This window comes from Chamaea fasciata, unplaced genomic scaffold (genome assembly GCF_029207755.1).
Source record: "Chamaea fasciata isolate MVZ Bird 193981 ecotype frontalis unplaced genomic scaffold, bChaFas1.0.hap1 SCAF_2, whole genome shotgun sequence".
Lineage (NCBI taxonomy): Eukaryota > Metazoa > Chordata > Aves > Passeriformes > Sylviidae > Chamaea > Chamaea fasciata.
This window is the reverse complement of record NW_027094087.1, coordinates 22,049,297-22,062,308: the sequence shown is the minus strand read 5'-3', so window position 1 is coordinate 22,062,308 and position 13,012 is coordinate 22,049,297. Positions and strand designations below refer to the sequence as shown.

Here is a 13,012-nt window from a genome sequence, read left to right as displayed (position 1 = left end):
TTGGCACAGATAATCACTGAATAAACTCTTTTGGTACAAATTTTCCATTTTGTTTTCTTGAGCTCCTGCATTCATTAAGAAATTTAATTTGTATTAATTAAAAAATATCTTATTTTGAAGGGTTATCTGGAAGAGTGCTACCAAAATAACATTATGCAAGTCTTGCACTTTTTTTGTCTCAAAAACATTCCATCAAGCATGCTTAACATACAACATTTTTTAGTTTTTGAAGACTTTCCTAAGTGCCAGTTGCCACATATTCACCCTGGGGCATGACATTTGAGTCTGAATTGTTTCTTTCTCATGCAGAATCAATAAGCATTTCCAGGCATAAGACAATAAAAATTATCTTGCAGGCCACGTAGATCTACAAGTGTTTTAGATACTAAACAAAGCAGCTGTCTCTTGATAAATACAGGACTTCTCTAAGGAGACATTCATGAGTGTACATGTGTGCAAAGGTATTCAGGTTAGAATCTTGCTTGAATATATGTAAATGATCCTTGGGTTTGCCTGTGAAACTCACCTATCATAAGTAGTTTAAAAAAAGCACATTTTTATATACTTTTTTCCCTTTGGATCAGGAACTCTAGCAGAACCCTTTGTTTGCCTTATGTATTCCAAGTATCACAGGATTTTGTTTGTCCACAATTTGTCTTTCTGCAGGCAAAAGAAATAGAAACCAGTCTGGACACAACAAACAGGGAACTGGAGGCCTTTCAGTGGGAAAAGCTGCACAGACTGAATGAGCTGGATGTAGTTGTGCCTTTGAGACTCCATCAGGTAATTCAAGATATTGTGCATCTGCATGTGCAGAGTGCCCTGTGTACATCTAAACAATGGTGTTACTGTTCTTTGGGGCCCTTAGTTCCTGATTGCTGTGGTCTCCTGGGAGGGAAGTGCCCTTATCTGAACTTCATGCTGCTATTTCCTGTAGAATTCATTTTTTTTTTCCTTTTCCTGTACTGACAGAAATGAGGTAAGGAGAGGCAGGCTGGGCCCATTGCTAAAATGTGCATAGGCTTCAAGTGCTGTACAGGTTTGGCATGGTGTTCTCCTTCAGGTCCACACCTAGTGATATTCTTCTGGGGAAAAAAAACAAAACAAACCACACTCCCAGAAAAACAAATCAAAAAAGCCCCGAAAACTATTGAAACTAACGGGAATTCTGCCCAATTCAATAATGCCAGATTGGATACAATGCATTCATTCACACAATTCCCTGGTCCTAAAAATGAGTAGTGCCCATGCTTAGTATTACCTCACTCACTAGCTCTCTATATCTCACACATTTGATACAAAGAGACATCTCCATCACCCTTAATAAGTAAAGCCAGCCTTGCTTATTTCTGGCTGCTTTTGCAGGTGCAGTGCTTGGTTGATGGGGAGATGCCCCGTGACTTCTCCCAGACTTTAGTATTTACCAACCAGTCCTTGCAGTACCTGCGGAAGAGAATTGTGGACCAACGTAATGAAAAGAGAATGCAAAGAGAGACCCATAAGAAGGCCAAGGAGCAATATAAGGAGCTTCTCCAGGACAAAAAGGAGATGGAGAAAGAGATTAAACGTGAGTAACAGAGACTCTGAACAACACAGCATTGCTAGTGGCCCTTCTGTCCCTCTCACTGGATGTGGGCAACTCACCACGTCTGTATAGAGTATACGCTATACTCGCACAGATGTCACAGAAGGTTACTGCAGAGAATAGAACAGATCAAGTGGACTGTTTTTATGGTGTTGCGGTTCTCCAGCACTGCAGAGTCATCAGGCTCTGCAAAATAATTTTGGAAGTGAGTATAAGTAGAGCTGACTGAGATGAGACACTGGAAGTGAGATCATCTGGACACAGGTTTGCTATTTCAGCTTGTAAACCAGAACTCCTAGGAAAAAAAGTAGTTTCCCCAAAGATAAATGAGCTTTTCCTGGCAATTTCCTCTCCTTTGTAACATCTGAAGAAGGACACATGCCCTAAACAAAACACTTTACCCAAGAGCCAAACCCAAAGCTGTGTCTAGAACCACAGGCCTGCAGAGGCCTTATACACCTTCTGATGTGAGAGTGGCTTTACTAGGACTGGCTTAGAGTGTGACTTAGTGACCACACAGGCATAATCATGGACAAGGACAAATGGCATAACTCAGCTGTGAGCTCTGTGTGGTTTTGTGTGAATTATTTATTACAGAGCAGATACCAAAGAGCTCAGACAAAAAGCTGAGGTAAGGCAGAAATTCTTACAGACCAATGAATGACAGGGCTGCCATTTGTGCCAATGTCCCTCTGTTAGGACTGGAGGAGAGGTGCAATGATCTCATGATGGAGAAGTTTGGTCGGCTGGTTGATTTTGAAGCAGTTCAAGTCCACTCTGTTAATATACCCATGGAGCAAATGAAAGTGAGAATAATGGAGAAAGAGTATGAGCATTTCGTGGAGCTCAAAGAATGGGAGGTAAGCAGTAGGAAGAATGTTGTGATGATCTCTTTAGGCTAAGTTTCCCTGGGGGCTGAAAAGTTACCCTAAAATCTTTTGTGAATATGCTCATGTTTGATTTTTTTTTAATTTGTTCTTAACAGACCATAGTGTTCAACCCCAATTTCCCATCATCATTCCTGCCTCTGCTCCAGTTGTTGGTGCACATCCTATTTTTCACTGAGATAGTTGATCTCTCTGTTTTGCTTTCCTCAAACACATTGTCCTACTTCATTCCCTAAGTGAAGCTCTTGCAGAGTGCTTTTCTCTGGTTCTCAGGTGGCATTCAGCACCTCCTGTCTTCTCTCAGTGCCTTTGATGACAAAGCGAGTACAGGGCAGGCCCTGGCTCATGCCTGGGGTGCGGATCTGTGCAGTGTGACAAGTTTGTGTCTCCATTTGGTGGGGCCTAAGGCTCAGCTGCCGTGGTGAAAGCAGGCAAGATGCTTATGCTGCCCTTACAGAAGAGCACAGGAGGGTACAGAAGTACTATGAACCTAATGACTTTCTTTTCCCACACTTTCGCCTAACTGCTTTATTTACTTAGGCATTTGTAATTTATATAAATTGAAAACAAAAAGATGATATTGCACTAAAGGTACTGTGGGATCAGGTGTTTGTGGCAGGATCAGTCTGTTGTTTACCTGTGACATTTACATTGGGCCGAGCACTTCTTCCCTACTCCACACTTTTTGTCCTTTCTCATCCCAGATCAACGTTTTACATCTTTCTAGGAAAGAATTGTAGTCCTGCAGCATCGGCTAACGGAGCTGACAAGGGAAAACACCAGCAAGCTGCACCAGCTGAACAGGTTTTGCCATGAAAAGCATCAGCTGGAAACTGAGCTAGAATTACTAATGTCTGGTCAGGTGAGCCTTTCAGCCACTGCAGTGCTTGCAGGTTTGGGACTGCTCAGAAATGGGTAAGGGATCATCTGAACCCTCACCAGCTCCCTGGTCTCACATCCTGCTCTGCAGTCAGCAGTTTGGGCTAGGAGTGGGACAAGCTGAATGGTTGCTCCATACCTTAGCACCTCTCCCATTTCTTACTTAGCTGCTTCTAAGAGTGAAACAAACACATTTCTAATTAAAATATGCGTTGAAGGAATTAAAAGAATATTCCTTTGTTACATGGAAACAGTCATATTACAGTCATGTAACAGCATTACAACAAGAATTGAATTTATTGCTCTGTACCAGGGAGTAAGTCTAAGTCAGTCAACCTTCACTCTTTCACGTAGTTCTGCCTAAGGTGTGGAGAAATCATGGATATGTCCTGGTTCTTGGAAAGCTTCACTTTCCCTGTTTGAAATAAATTTCCACTGTTCATGCTCCATGTTTTATAGGAGCCATTTTTTTTTCCTCTCCATTTTTTTCCTCTCCAGGGCGCAGAACTTGAGGGCTCCCGAAGTGCTGACATCAAAGAGACAGCCAGGCTGGAGTCACGGCTCGTGAACATAACGTGTGAGGTGGCCTTTCTGAGAGAGCAAATCAACCACAGCAGAGTATGTGGGAGGTAAAAGAACTTGCTTTCCTTAGCAGAAAAGGTGGGTGCCTCTTTCTACAAGCTTTACCACAGGACTCTGAGACTCCAGCTCCCTGTTCAGAAATAGTAACAGTCCAAGTCACCCTTAAAATTAACTGTGGCAGCAGTCATGCCTGGAAGTGCAAAATTAATTGTTCTGGCTATCCATGGGTTTAGTTGTAAAGAGTTATATTTGTTTTATCAAAATATGACTGTAACAACATAAATAGAATAAAAAAAAAAGCAAATAAAACAACTAAATGTTATTATCAGTCCATCGCAGAGGGTTGCACTGGACAAGGTGCCCCGCGTGTGTCCATGTGTGTGCATTATGTCTATGTCTACTCTTCAAACAAGTGGCTGTGGAAAGCTGGTTTCAAGTTTCACAGGGGCAAATACTGGTTTGGCACCTTGTTCTTGAAAATGGTAAAAGCAGTCTGCCTCAAGCAAGCATTTCTTACTGCTGAGCAGCAGTGGCCCTGCTCTGCTAACTGAGCTAGTTAGAGTCAAGGGAAGTGCTACTGGCCAGGAGAAAGCAAAGGGGCCTTTCTCCTCAGGGCAGGATATGGCATTTACCTGGCAGCAGGAGGGTGTAACAATGCAAAGTCAGCCTGTTATTCCACTGGCTTGCACCTGCCTGATCAGTGAGAGGGCCAAGCTCTGTGTGTTTTCAGGTGTCGCTCCTTTTTGCCTCTCTTATTTGGTGTGGTGGCAGCATGTGATCATTTATTGCACTTACCCTGTCTAATTGTGAAACCTTTCTCCATCGCTAGGGTGGAGGGGTTGTATTCTTCCCATGCAAGGCTCCTAAGGTGCTAATTTTTAATTGAATAAATTAAACAACCTCCAGCTGCTCTTGCTATTCCTCCCCACTTCCCACCTCTTGCCCCAGGTCTTTGTGTGTCTGTCTGGTGTGGGCTCAGCAGGGCTCCAGCCAGGCACAAGAACTTCCTGCTGGTCCCAGCACAAGTGAGTGAGTGGTGCTTGTGCATCCTGCCTTTCCATGGGGTCCCTGCTGAGGAGCAATGTCTGGTGCTGGGAGCTCTTGTGCAGCTGTAGGTTGTGCCCTGGGAAGTGGGAAATTGCTGGAGCCCCAGGCAAGGGGCTGTCTGGCACCATTCCCTTGCCTAACAAAGGGTGAGGACATCCAGTGCCAGCTGGGTAACCAGACACCCAGAGACTCAGCTGGAGACAGGCAACAAGAAGACCCCAGACTAAGTATCACCAGTGATTGTTAGGAAAACTCTAACTGCAGGAAGACGTCACCTTTCCCCAGGTGTCCTGCTCGCTGTATTCGTGCAAGTGAAAAAGAGAAGGCTCATTCTGTGAGAGGAATTAGCATAGAGCCAGGCACAGCAAAGACTAAAGCCTTTATTTTAGATGTTAAAGCGTGGATTTGTCTTTACAGATAGGCAGCTGCAGATGGCGTGTATGTGAAAGGTTGCTTAAGTTGATCAGGCAGAGTGCATAACTCCAGTCCATTCACAGGAGTGTGTTCCTGGAACAAACCTTCCTGGGGGGGAGAGGAAAAGACCTTTGGGACAGCATTCTTCATTGTGAAGCCCTCGCTGCAGGAGGGCGCTGGCTCTTGGTGGATGCAGCTCTGTTTGGACCCGTGTTCCGCAGTGTCCCTTGTCCAGCTGATTCCATTGTGTGCTCTGATGGTGCCACCAGGAGCTGCTGCCTTGTTTCCTGGGTCCTCCTGTGACCTTGCTGAGGATGCCTTCTGTCTCCATAGCATTATAAAAGGCACATATACATCTATATACAAGTGCATAAATATATAAATAGGGGTGTTATACAAAAATAAATACCCTTTCTCTTTTTCTCTTTAGAATAAGTCTTTTGCAAAAGGCAGCTTGGTCCCTAGCTGGTGGGAGGATGAGTCTCTAAGGGTCTCAGTGGTGAAGGGCTGCTGTTCAGATGTCTGGGTAGGTCCTGACCCAAAGATGTGATCACTGGATTCTGGGCATGGAGATCTCTGGACTGGCAGCAATCTAGTCTTTCTACCTCTTCAACTGGCACCAGACCTAAGCAGCAAGGGCTTCCTGAGGGGGAAAGGAAAAGAAATTATTACAATGCACACTGGAATGAGAGATGGTGTGGGAGGTTTCAAGTCAACAGTTCACTTTATGAGGAGGGGTACTCTGATCAAAGAGGAAGATCTGCATTCCGAAAGTCTGTGTGGGAATTTGATGCCATGATCACACAAAACAAGTCTGATCTGCACTACAGGGGTGGATCAATGGATTAGGTGCTAGGGAGACGGATTCACATCACTTGAACATGAGCCATCAGAAAGGCTCTGCAGTGAGATTTCCCTTCAAGAGCAGCCTAAAATGATGAGATGAAGGAGGCATGCAGTTTTCCAAACCACTGACCTTGGTGGAAGAGGGTATCCCGTCGAGCATCCAGGCTAGGGCCTCCCACTTTGCTTCCCATCACTGGATGATGGAGGCCAACAAAGTGCTCTTGAAGGTGAGGACAGTCGTCTTGTGGCTGAAGAAGCTGATGAGTGGAGTCATCTGGGAGACTGTAGAGGAAAGAGCTATCTTCTGTTCTGGAGCTGGGCAATCTGGGGAAGCAGGGAAGGGGGTTTAGTGCTGTTTAGAGATCTTTCCTCCTTGAAAGATGTAACTCATGTCATGTCTCAGCCAGCTCATCAATGTGTGACTCAGAACATTCCTAAATGAGTGGAAGAGCAGAAATTGGGATGTATTTGTGGGGTGGGAATGAGGTGATGTGGCACCTGGTATCCATGATCCAACAGCTGGTGAGTGCCACAGGAGCTGGGAGGAATAGTGCCTCAGAGAGAGCATGGTAATGAAGATGTCTGAACAGTGAGACACACAGCACTCACAACTGGACACTGGGCAGATTCTGGGGCTGCTGTTTATCAGCATCAATCACAGATGTTTGCTTCTCTCATCCTGCCTTTTAGTCTCCCACATAGAAACAGGAGGAGGAAAAGGGGACAGTGGGGAGTAAGTCTTGGCCACCTCTACAAGTAAATTATTCTTTCCTGAAATCTAAAAGGAAGGAGTTGTGCAAAGAGAATTTAGATCAAGGTGTCTTAGTGCTGGAGCATGGATTTGTTTCTCAAGAGTTGGGACAGACAGGAGTGTATTGAGGGCAGGCTTCTGTGAGCATGTAGTCTTGTGGGTCCAGTGGACTGTTCCACCCTCCCTCCACATGCCAGGACTAACCTGGAGGGCTGGTAGTCTTGCTGGGCACTCCCATTCTGCAGCACTCTTGCCTGCAGCAAGGCGTTGGTCTCCTCATGTGACTGGAAGGAGAGAGAAGGATTCTTAGCAGAGCAATGGCACACAGCAGCATTAAGAGGCAGGTGCTGATCTGTGAGTCAGAGCCCTGGGGCAGACTGCTGAAGCTCCTATAGCAGCAGGCAGAAAAAGCTGAAACTCTTCTGGTATTGAGGGCAGTGGAACTGATCACTGAAAAACTCCCTTTACACTTACTGCTGAATCAGTGGGGGATAAGCAATTTATAGTCTCAGCTCTGGCACTGCCTGTTACCCTTTACAGAGTCCTCAGCACTGTCAGTGCCTGTGAGCTTTGCTGCCTTTTCTCACTGCCTCCTCCATACTCAAGAGGCACTGGCCCAAGAATCCACCCCTCCACCAGCTTTTTGGTGACCTTCCTGTTCCCCCCACATCTCAAAAAGGGAAATCTCTTTTGGGGAGCCAGCCTTGCCGCTTCTACATGCTGCAAAGTGTGCCAGCCACGTCTGGAGAAGCCCTCTCACTGCAAGTGTGGCCTCCAGCTCATGACAAACCAGCTCTTGATCCCAGGTGTGGACTCACCTGTGGCACTTCATCAGGGCTGTAATCTCGGGGTTTGGTGCTTGTGTACCCCACTCCTGCAGAGGCACAGATGCCACTCAGGTGTGCCCTGCTGGCATAGGGCTGCCCATTAACAAAGGGATGTCCATTGGCACGAGGAGCAGAGATACCTCTCAGAGGCACCATGGTGTACTGGCAGGATGACACCAGCAGCCCAGCTCCTGGGAAACTCATGTCAATGGTTTGCTCTGCAGAGGGAAGGAAAAGAAAGTCTGAAGCAAAAATGAGAGATAAAGTCAAGCTTGTTGAAGCTCAGCATGCATAGGGTTAGGCTGTCCTATCAGCCAGCTATTTTGGCACTCAAAGCACTCTTGGAGATAAATGGTGGAAAGGGGCCCTTTGCCCCTGGTCCTTGAGGTTCCTATGCAACAAGGCAAGCAGGACAAGGGACAAACAGTGGCCTCTGTCTTTATGGGGCTCCACAGGACGTCTGAGACTTGCCCTCTGCCCAGCCCTTCCCCGCTTCCCAGAATTCCCTCACATTTTGGGTGTTTGATGCAATTACACGCAGGGTCAGATTTAATCCACAAGCAAACCATATCCTGTAAATCAGCCCCCAAGAAACAATCCTTACTCTGTTTGGACCAAGCTCTCCAAAGGCAAAAGGGGATGAAAGCCACAATGAGGAGTACGATGGAGCCCAGCACAACGCCTACAATCAAGTATGGCAAGTCGCTGGAACGGGCCACCATGGCTCCTGTCCCCAGGCCACTGTGCCCACCACTGAGTGGGGGACGCTGCTGGGGGGGCACTGTGGAGGGTGGAAGACGACCTGGCAGACCAAGAGACTTCCGAGCTGCGGAAGGAAGAGAGAGAGAACGTTAGGCAGAGACATGGCAGATGGCACAGCAGTCCAGTTCAGGGATGTTTATGCTGCTGTGGAGTGGCCAGACTACTATGGTGGCTTTAAAGAAGCACTCCGGGATGACAGGACTCCTAGGCTGATGCATATGGCAGTACAGACAAGGCCTCTGTGCTTGGCTCACAGCTTTGCCAGATCTGCTCTTGGACTGCTTGAGCAAAAGCAAAACCAGAAGAGCTTCTCCAAAGCACTCCTGGACTTAACGCTCTTCCTGTCATGACAGTGCAGCTTTCTGAAAGACAACATGGGGCCTTCTCCTAACACAACACGGAGTTCAGCACAGCAAGGGAAAGTCAGCCTTTCTGCTTCCAGTCACCACCTATGTGACAGTTAGGAAAACAAAAGGTAACTGCTGCTCTGAGGGACAGCAATGGACTCTGCACAAGGGGTGAGTACACAGACCAGTCACACTGATCAACAGCACATGAGCCTGTGCCTTTTCTCTCCAGTGCTGCCTCCACTACTTTGCTGGAGCTTGGGTGACACACTGTCAAGCAGGGTTGGTTCCTGCCCTGCTGTGCTCTGACAGCTGCAGGCAGGGAGGGCAGCAGGCTGTGCTCCCAGAGCTGCCCCAGGAAGCTGCTTACCTTTAGTTTCACAGATCATCACGTTGCTGAACTCGCTTTCGCCTCCCTCGTTGAAGCACTGCATTTTAATGTCATAGGAGGTCTCTGGCTGCAGGTGGCTGATGGAGTGCCAGTACCGATCTCCTGGGGAGGGAACAAACACATGGAACTCTTAACTTCCTCAGGGAGCAGGCAGCTGGCCCAGCTCTGTGGTAGTGCCCGGTAAAGTAGCCTGGACAGCCGCTGCCTTTTGTGCACAGGGCTCCTTTTGGCTGTGCTGGCTTCCAGTAGGGACCAGTGGCTGGGACCAGTCTCTCCATTTCTCCTACCTTCTACCACGTCCTTCTTGTAGTCACTGTCATTGTCACTGTCAGTGGGGCGGTAGTAGATGTAAAATCCATGGATGGGAGTGTTGTTGTTGCTGGCTGGGATGTACTGCAGAGAATGGGAGGGAGAGCAGAAATTAGCGGAGATGTCCATGCTCGTATTGTACTAGGTGAGGAGCAGCTGGGATAAATGGGATGGGACAGAAAGATAACCTAGCAGAGGAGTCTTCTTCATGTTGACACCTTATTCATTCTTCATTCACCTTCTTCTTCTTCTTGTTGAACCCTTATTTGCACAATAAGGGTTTTTCTACAAAAGCTCAGTGCTACTTTCTACTCTCAAGCTTTGGTTCTCTCAGGTAACTAGACAAGCTGTGAATCTGGGCCTGTCACTCCAGGCATCCAGTGCTCTGCCCCCTCTCAGCAACCACAGCCAATGATTCAGAGAAAAAAATTCCTCAACAACAGTGACTCAGCTGGGCATGGGCAAGCACACCATCATCTTGACTCCAGTAGGCTCATGGTTTCCAGACAAACTGGTCACTGCAGGAGCTTTGTGTTTCTGAAGACAGTTCTCTTCCTCCCCCACACCCAGGGCAGCACCATCCCAGCTCTGTGTGTTCTTGCTGTCTTTCACCCAGTATTTTATCAGCTACTGTTTGAGTTTTAATGAACAGCTGTGCCCATCCTGCCTTGTTGCAATTTCTGGCTAGAAGCAGCTACAAGAAGAGAGCAATGCATCCCTCTGAATAAGCTCTAAGCTGTTGAAAACACTTGGATCTGGGCTTGTGATCCAAAACATCCTACCCACTCCTGAAAATTCTCTGGAGTGGACTGCTGTAAATTACCAGCATTCAGGACTGTTACCCACCAAATGAGAGTGAAGGATGTATCTGCTGGAAAATAGTAGGACAGAGGAAGATGCTAACTGATTCCAGAAATATGGTCAGGAGAGCAAGCAGCTATTCAATGCATTGTTCAGCTGCGCTTATTGAACAAAATGGTCAAGACCCCATGGTTATCCACTGAAATCTTCCTGGATACAATGCTGGGTTCAGATGGAAAGAATTTCCAAGGCTCTCTGATGTCCCATCCTTCTGTGTGTCCCAAGCCCAGACCTCCTTTGGTGGAGGCAGCTATTGGGTCCCAGATCCATTTGTGCTGGTGCCAGGCTCCAGTGTGGTAACTGGAGGAGGTGTAAGCTGGGCAAGGAGCACCCTCACACCTGGCTCCTCCACTCTCACCCCACAAGCCTTACCATCCACTTGAGCATGATGGTGGTCTCGTTGATGGCGTCTGTGAAGGTGATGTAGGGCCCGGCCACGGGGCGCTCGTAGACGCGGCTGCTGTAGCCGGACACCACGTACGGCCGAGACGCCGCGCTGGGCTCACTCTCCCCAAGGATGTTCAGTGCCCGGACACGGAATTTATAGGATGTGCCTATGGGGAAAATGGGAGATAAAATCGTTGCAGGGATTGGAGTTTTCCAAGATTCCTACTGTCAGGCTGGCCCTGACTCTGAAGAGGGGCTGTATCTCCAGGACACAGAGAGCCTACAGTAAGTTTGGTGTGGAAGTCCAAACACTGAATGGCCACATTTCAGCCATGTCCTAGATGGAGACTGCTTTTATTTACCTCCCCCAGTTCCTGTCTGGATAGCAGTTTTGGAAGGTGTGCAGGGGGCTACGAAATGCCAGAAAGGATATCCTGACCTGAAAGCAGGTTTGGAAAGACCTTCTTCCTCTACTCCATGGAAATTAAGTACACCAGTTCAAAGCTCAAAGTCTACATAATTTTTACTCAAACTTCATTTTACTGGTCTTTACTTTGGGGTAGTTACGTTCCTCTTTTAAGCTGTCCAGCTCTGTGATGAAATCTTTTCTCATGTGAAGTGCAATGGGATTTGTATGCCCATCTGTCTTGCCTGTGGCTAAGGAAAGTTCTGTCCCGTCTTGTAAAAGGCAAAACCAAATGCCTTTAGTAACTGTATCCTGTAATACAGAAAAGCATGCCTGAGCCTCCCTGAGGGAGGTCAGACCTGTGCTGGTATCTGCAGCTGGAGAAATTGGAGAAGCATCTGCAGCTTTTTCCCCACGCACCTAAGGCAGGAGTCAGAGAAGCTTTGTTTTGCTCACGCATGCCAGGGCCCAGCAGGATGTGACAGATGGTTAACCATCCTACAGGGACCCTGCAGCTTTCCTACAGACCTCCAGGAAGCAGGGAGGAGAGCACCTGCCTACCTTTCTCCAGGCCTGGGATTTCCACGGAGAGGCGAGAGGGAGGAATGTCACTGGTGGCCAGGACCCAGTCTCCCAACTTCTTCAATTTCTTATACTCCACGCGAAAAGACTGAATGGGGAACCCGCCATTCCCACGGGGGATCCAGGTCACGTACACGGATGTCTCTGATGCCATGGAGATGGTTGGACGGTCCGGTGCCTCTGGAGCTGCAAGCGACCCAGAAGGACATCAGGATGTGAAACATGTTCTTGTCACCCTGTCTGGAGGATCCTGTAGCTCAGAGGTACATGGGTGAAGGACTACTTGGATTGCACCCAGCCACATGCGCTGCAACTCCTGAATGCTCTCTTCCTTCTGTCTCTTCATCAGAGCTAGCATCCCCAAATCCTCATGCCTTTCAGTTTGTGCCCACAAGCACCTTTTACTCCTGCTTGCATCTTGCTCCTTTTCCACTCCCAGCTCAAGTAGGATAAGACAAGGTTTGAGGTGTGATCATCCAGCGTGAGAGGGAAAGCAGTGAGAGGGGTGGGTGCAGGGCTGGAGATGGAGCAAAAAGTCTGGGTGATGTGGAAGCAGTGAGCAGGGGGAGACTGATGCTGGGGACAACTAAGGAGATGGGAACAGGAGAGATTGAGAAGAAACAGCTGAGAAGGCAATAAGGAAAAGTTCCGAACTGTGGAGATACAATTTGAGAGGAAAACAATCAAAAGATGGGAGGGAAAGAGATGAATGGAGCTATGGATATGAAAATGAAGACAACAGATGAATGAGTATGGGAGAGACTGAAGGACGGCACTTCACAGGAGGATGAGGATCAAAGGAGAGAATTTCACAGAAATTTTAAAGGCAACAGTAATGATAGAGACAAGGTGGGAAACAACAAATGAGATTGACCAGTAAGGATCTGATGTTTCTCCAGTGCAGCAAGATACCCAAACGGAGCACTCTGCACCCCTAGAACGGGAATAAATTGCCCCTAGCCAGGGCTTGGGTGAGAGAGGAGGATACCAAGACATGCAGGGACTTGGTCCCTGTTCCTCTCTCACACTCCATCAGCGCCCACTGGTGCAGTGCAGTTTGTTGTTCCTGAGCCCCACACATTGACAGATTCCAAGACAGGGCTTTCTGAACCTTCTGTGTGGAACTCAGCAAGAGGCAGAGAGTTGCTG

At 47.6% G+C, this 13,012-nt stretch overlaps 2 protein-coding genes across 4 annotated transcripts in view; one reads left to right on the top strand and one right to left on the bottom strand.

Moving 5' to 3' along the window:
* The window catches only part of CFAP44 (cilia and flagella associated protein 44), a 38,386-nt gene extending 34,322 nt beyond the window's left edge, over positions 1-4,064 (top strand). Inside the window, exons 29-33 of the mRNA XM_066206898.1 lie at positions 667-783; positions 1,366-1,567; positions 2,285-2,445; positions 3,200-3,334; positions 3,850-4,064. Coding sequence (XP_066062995.1) covers positions 667-783; positions 1,366-1,567; positions 2,285-2,445; positions 3,200-3,334; positions 3,850-3,984 — 750 coding nt within the window. The 3' untranslated portion in view covers positions 3,985-4,064. The remainder of the gene's footprint in view (positions 1-666; positions 784-1,365; positions 1,568-2,284; positions 2,446-3,199; positions 3,335-3,849) is intronic.
* A 1,282-nt stretch (positions 4,065-5,346) lies between these two features.
* Positions 5,347-13,012, bottom strand: part of BOC (BOC cell adhesion associated, oncogene regulated) — a 54,441-nt gene continuing 46,775 nt past the window's right edge. For all 3 annotated transcript variants that reach the window (XM_066175246.1, XM_066175244.1, XM_066175245.1), the window contains exons 11-19: positions 11,843-12,049; positions 10,861-11,042; positions 9,606-9,711; positions 9,298-9,420; positions 8,423-8,644; positions 7,810-8,036; positions 7,196-7,275; positions 6,371-6,564; positions 5,347-6,037 (exon numbers count right to left, since the gene is read on the bottom strand). In XM_066175246.1, the coding sequence (XP_066031343.1) occupies positions 5,856-6,037; positions 6,371-6,564; positions 7,196-7,275; positions 7,810-8,036; positions 8,423-8,644; positions 9,298-9,420; positions 9,606-9,711; positions 10,861-11,042; positions 11,843-12,049 (1,523 nt within the window). In that variant the 3' untranslated portion in view covers positions 5,347-5,855. The remainder of the gene's footprint in view (positions 6,038-6,370; positions 6,565-7,195; positions 7,276-7,809; positions 8,037-8,422; positions 8,645-9,297; positions 9,421-9,605; positions 9,712-10,860; positions 11,043-11,842; positions 12,050-13,012) is intronic.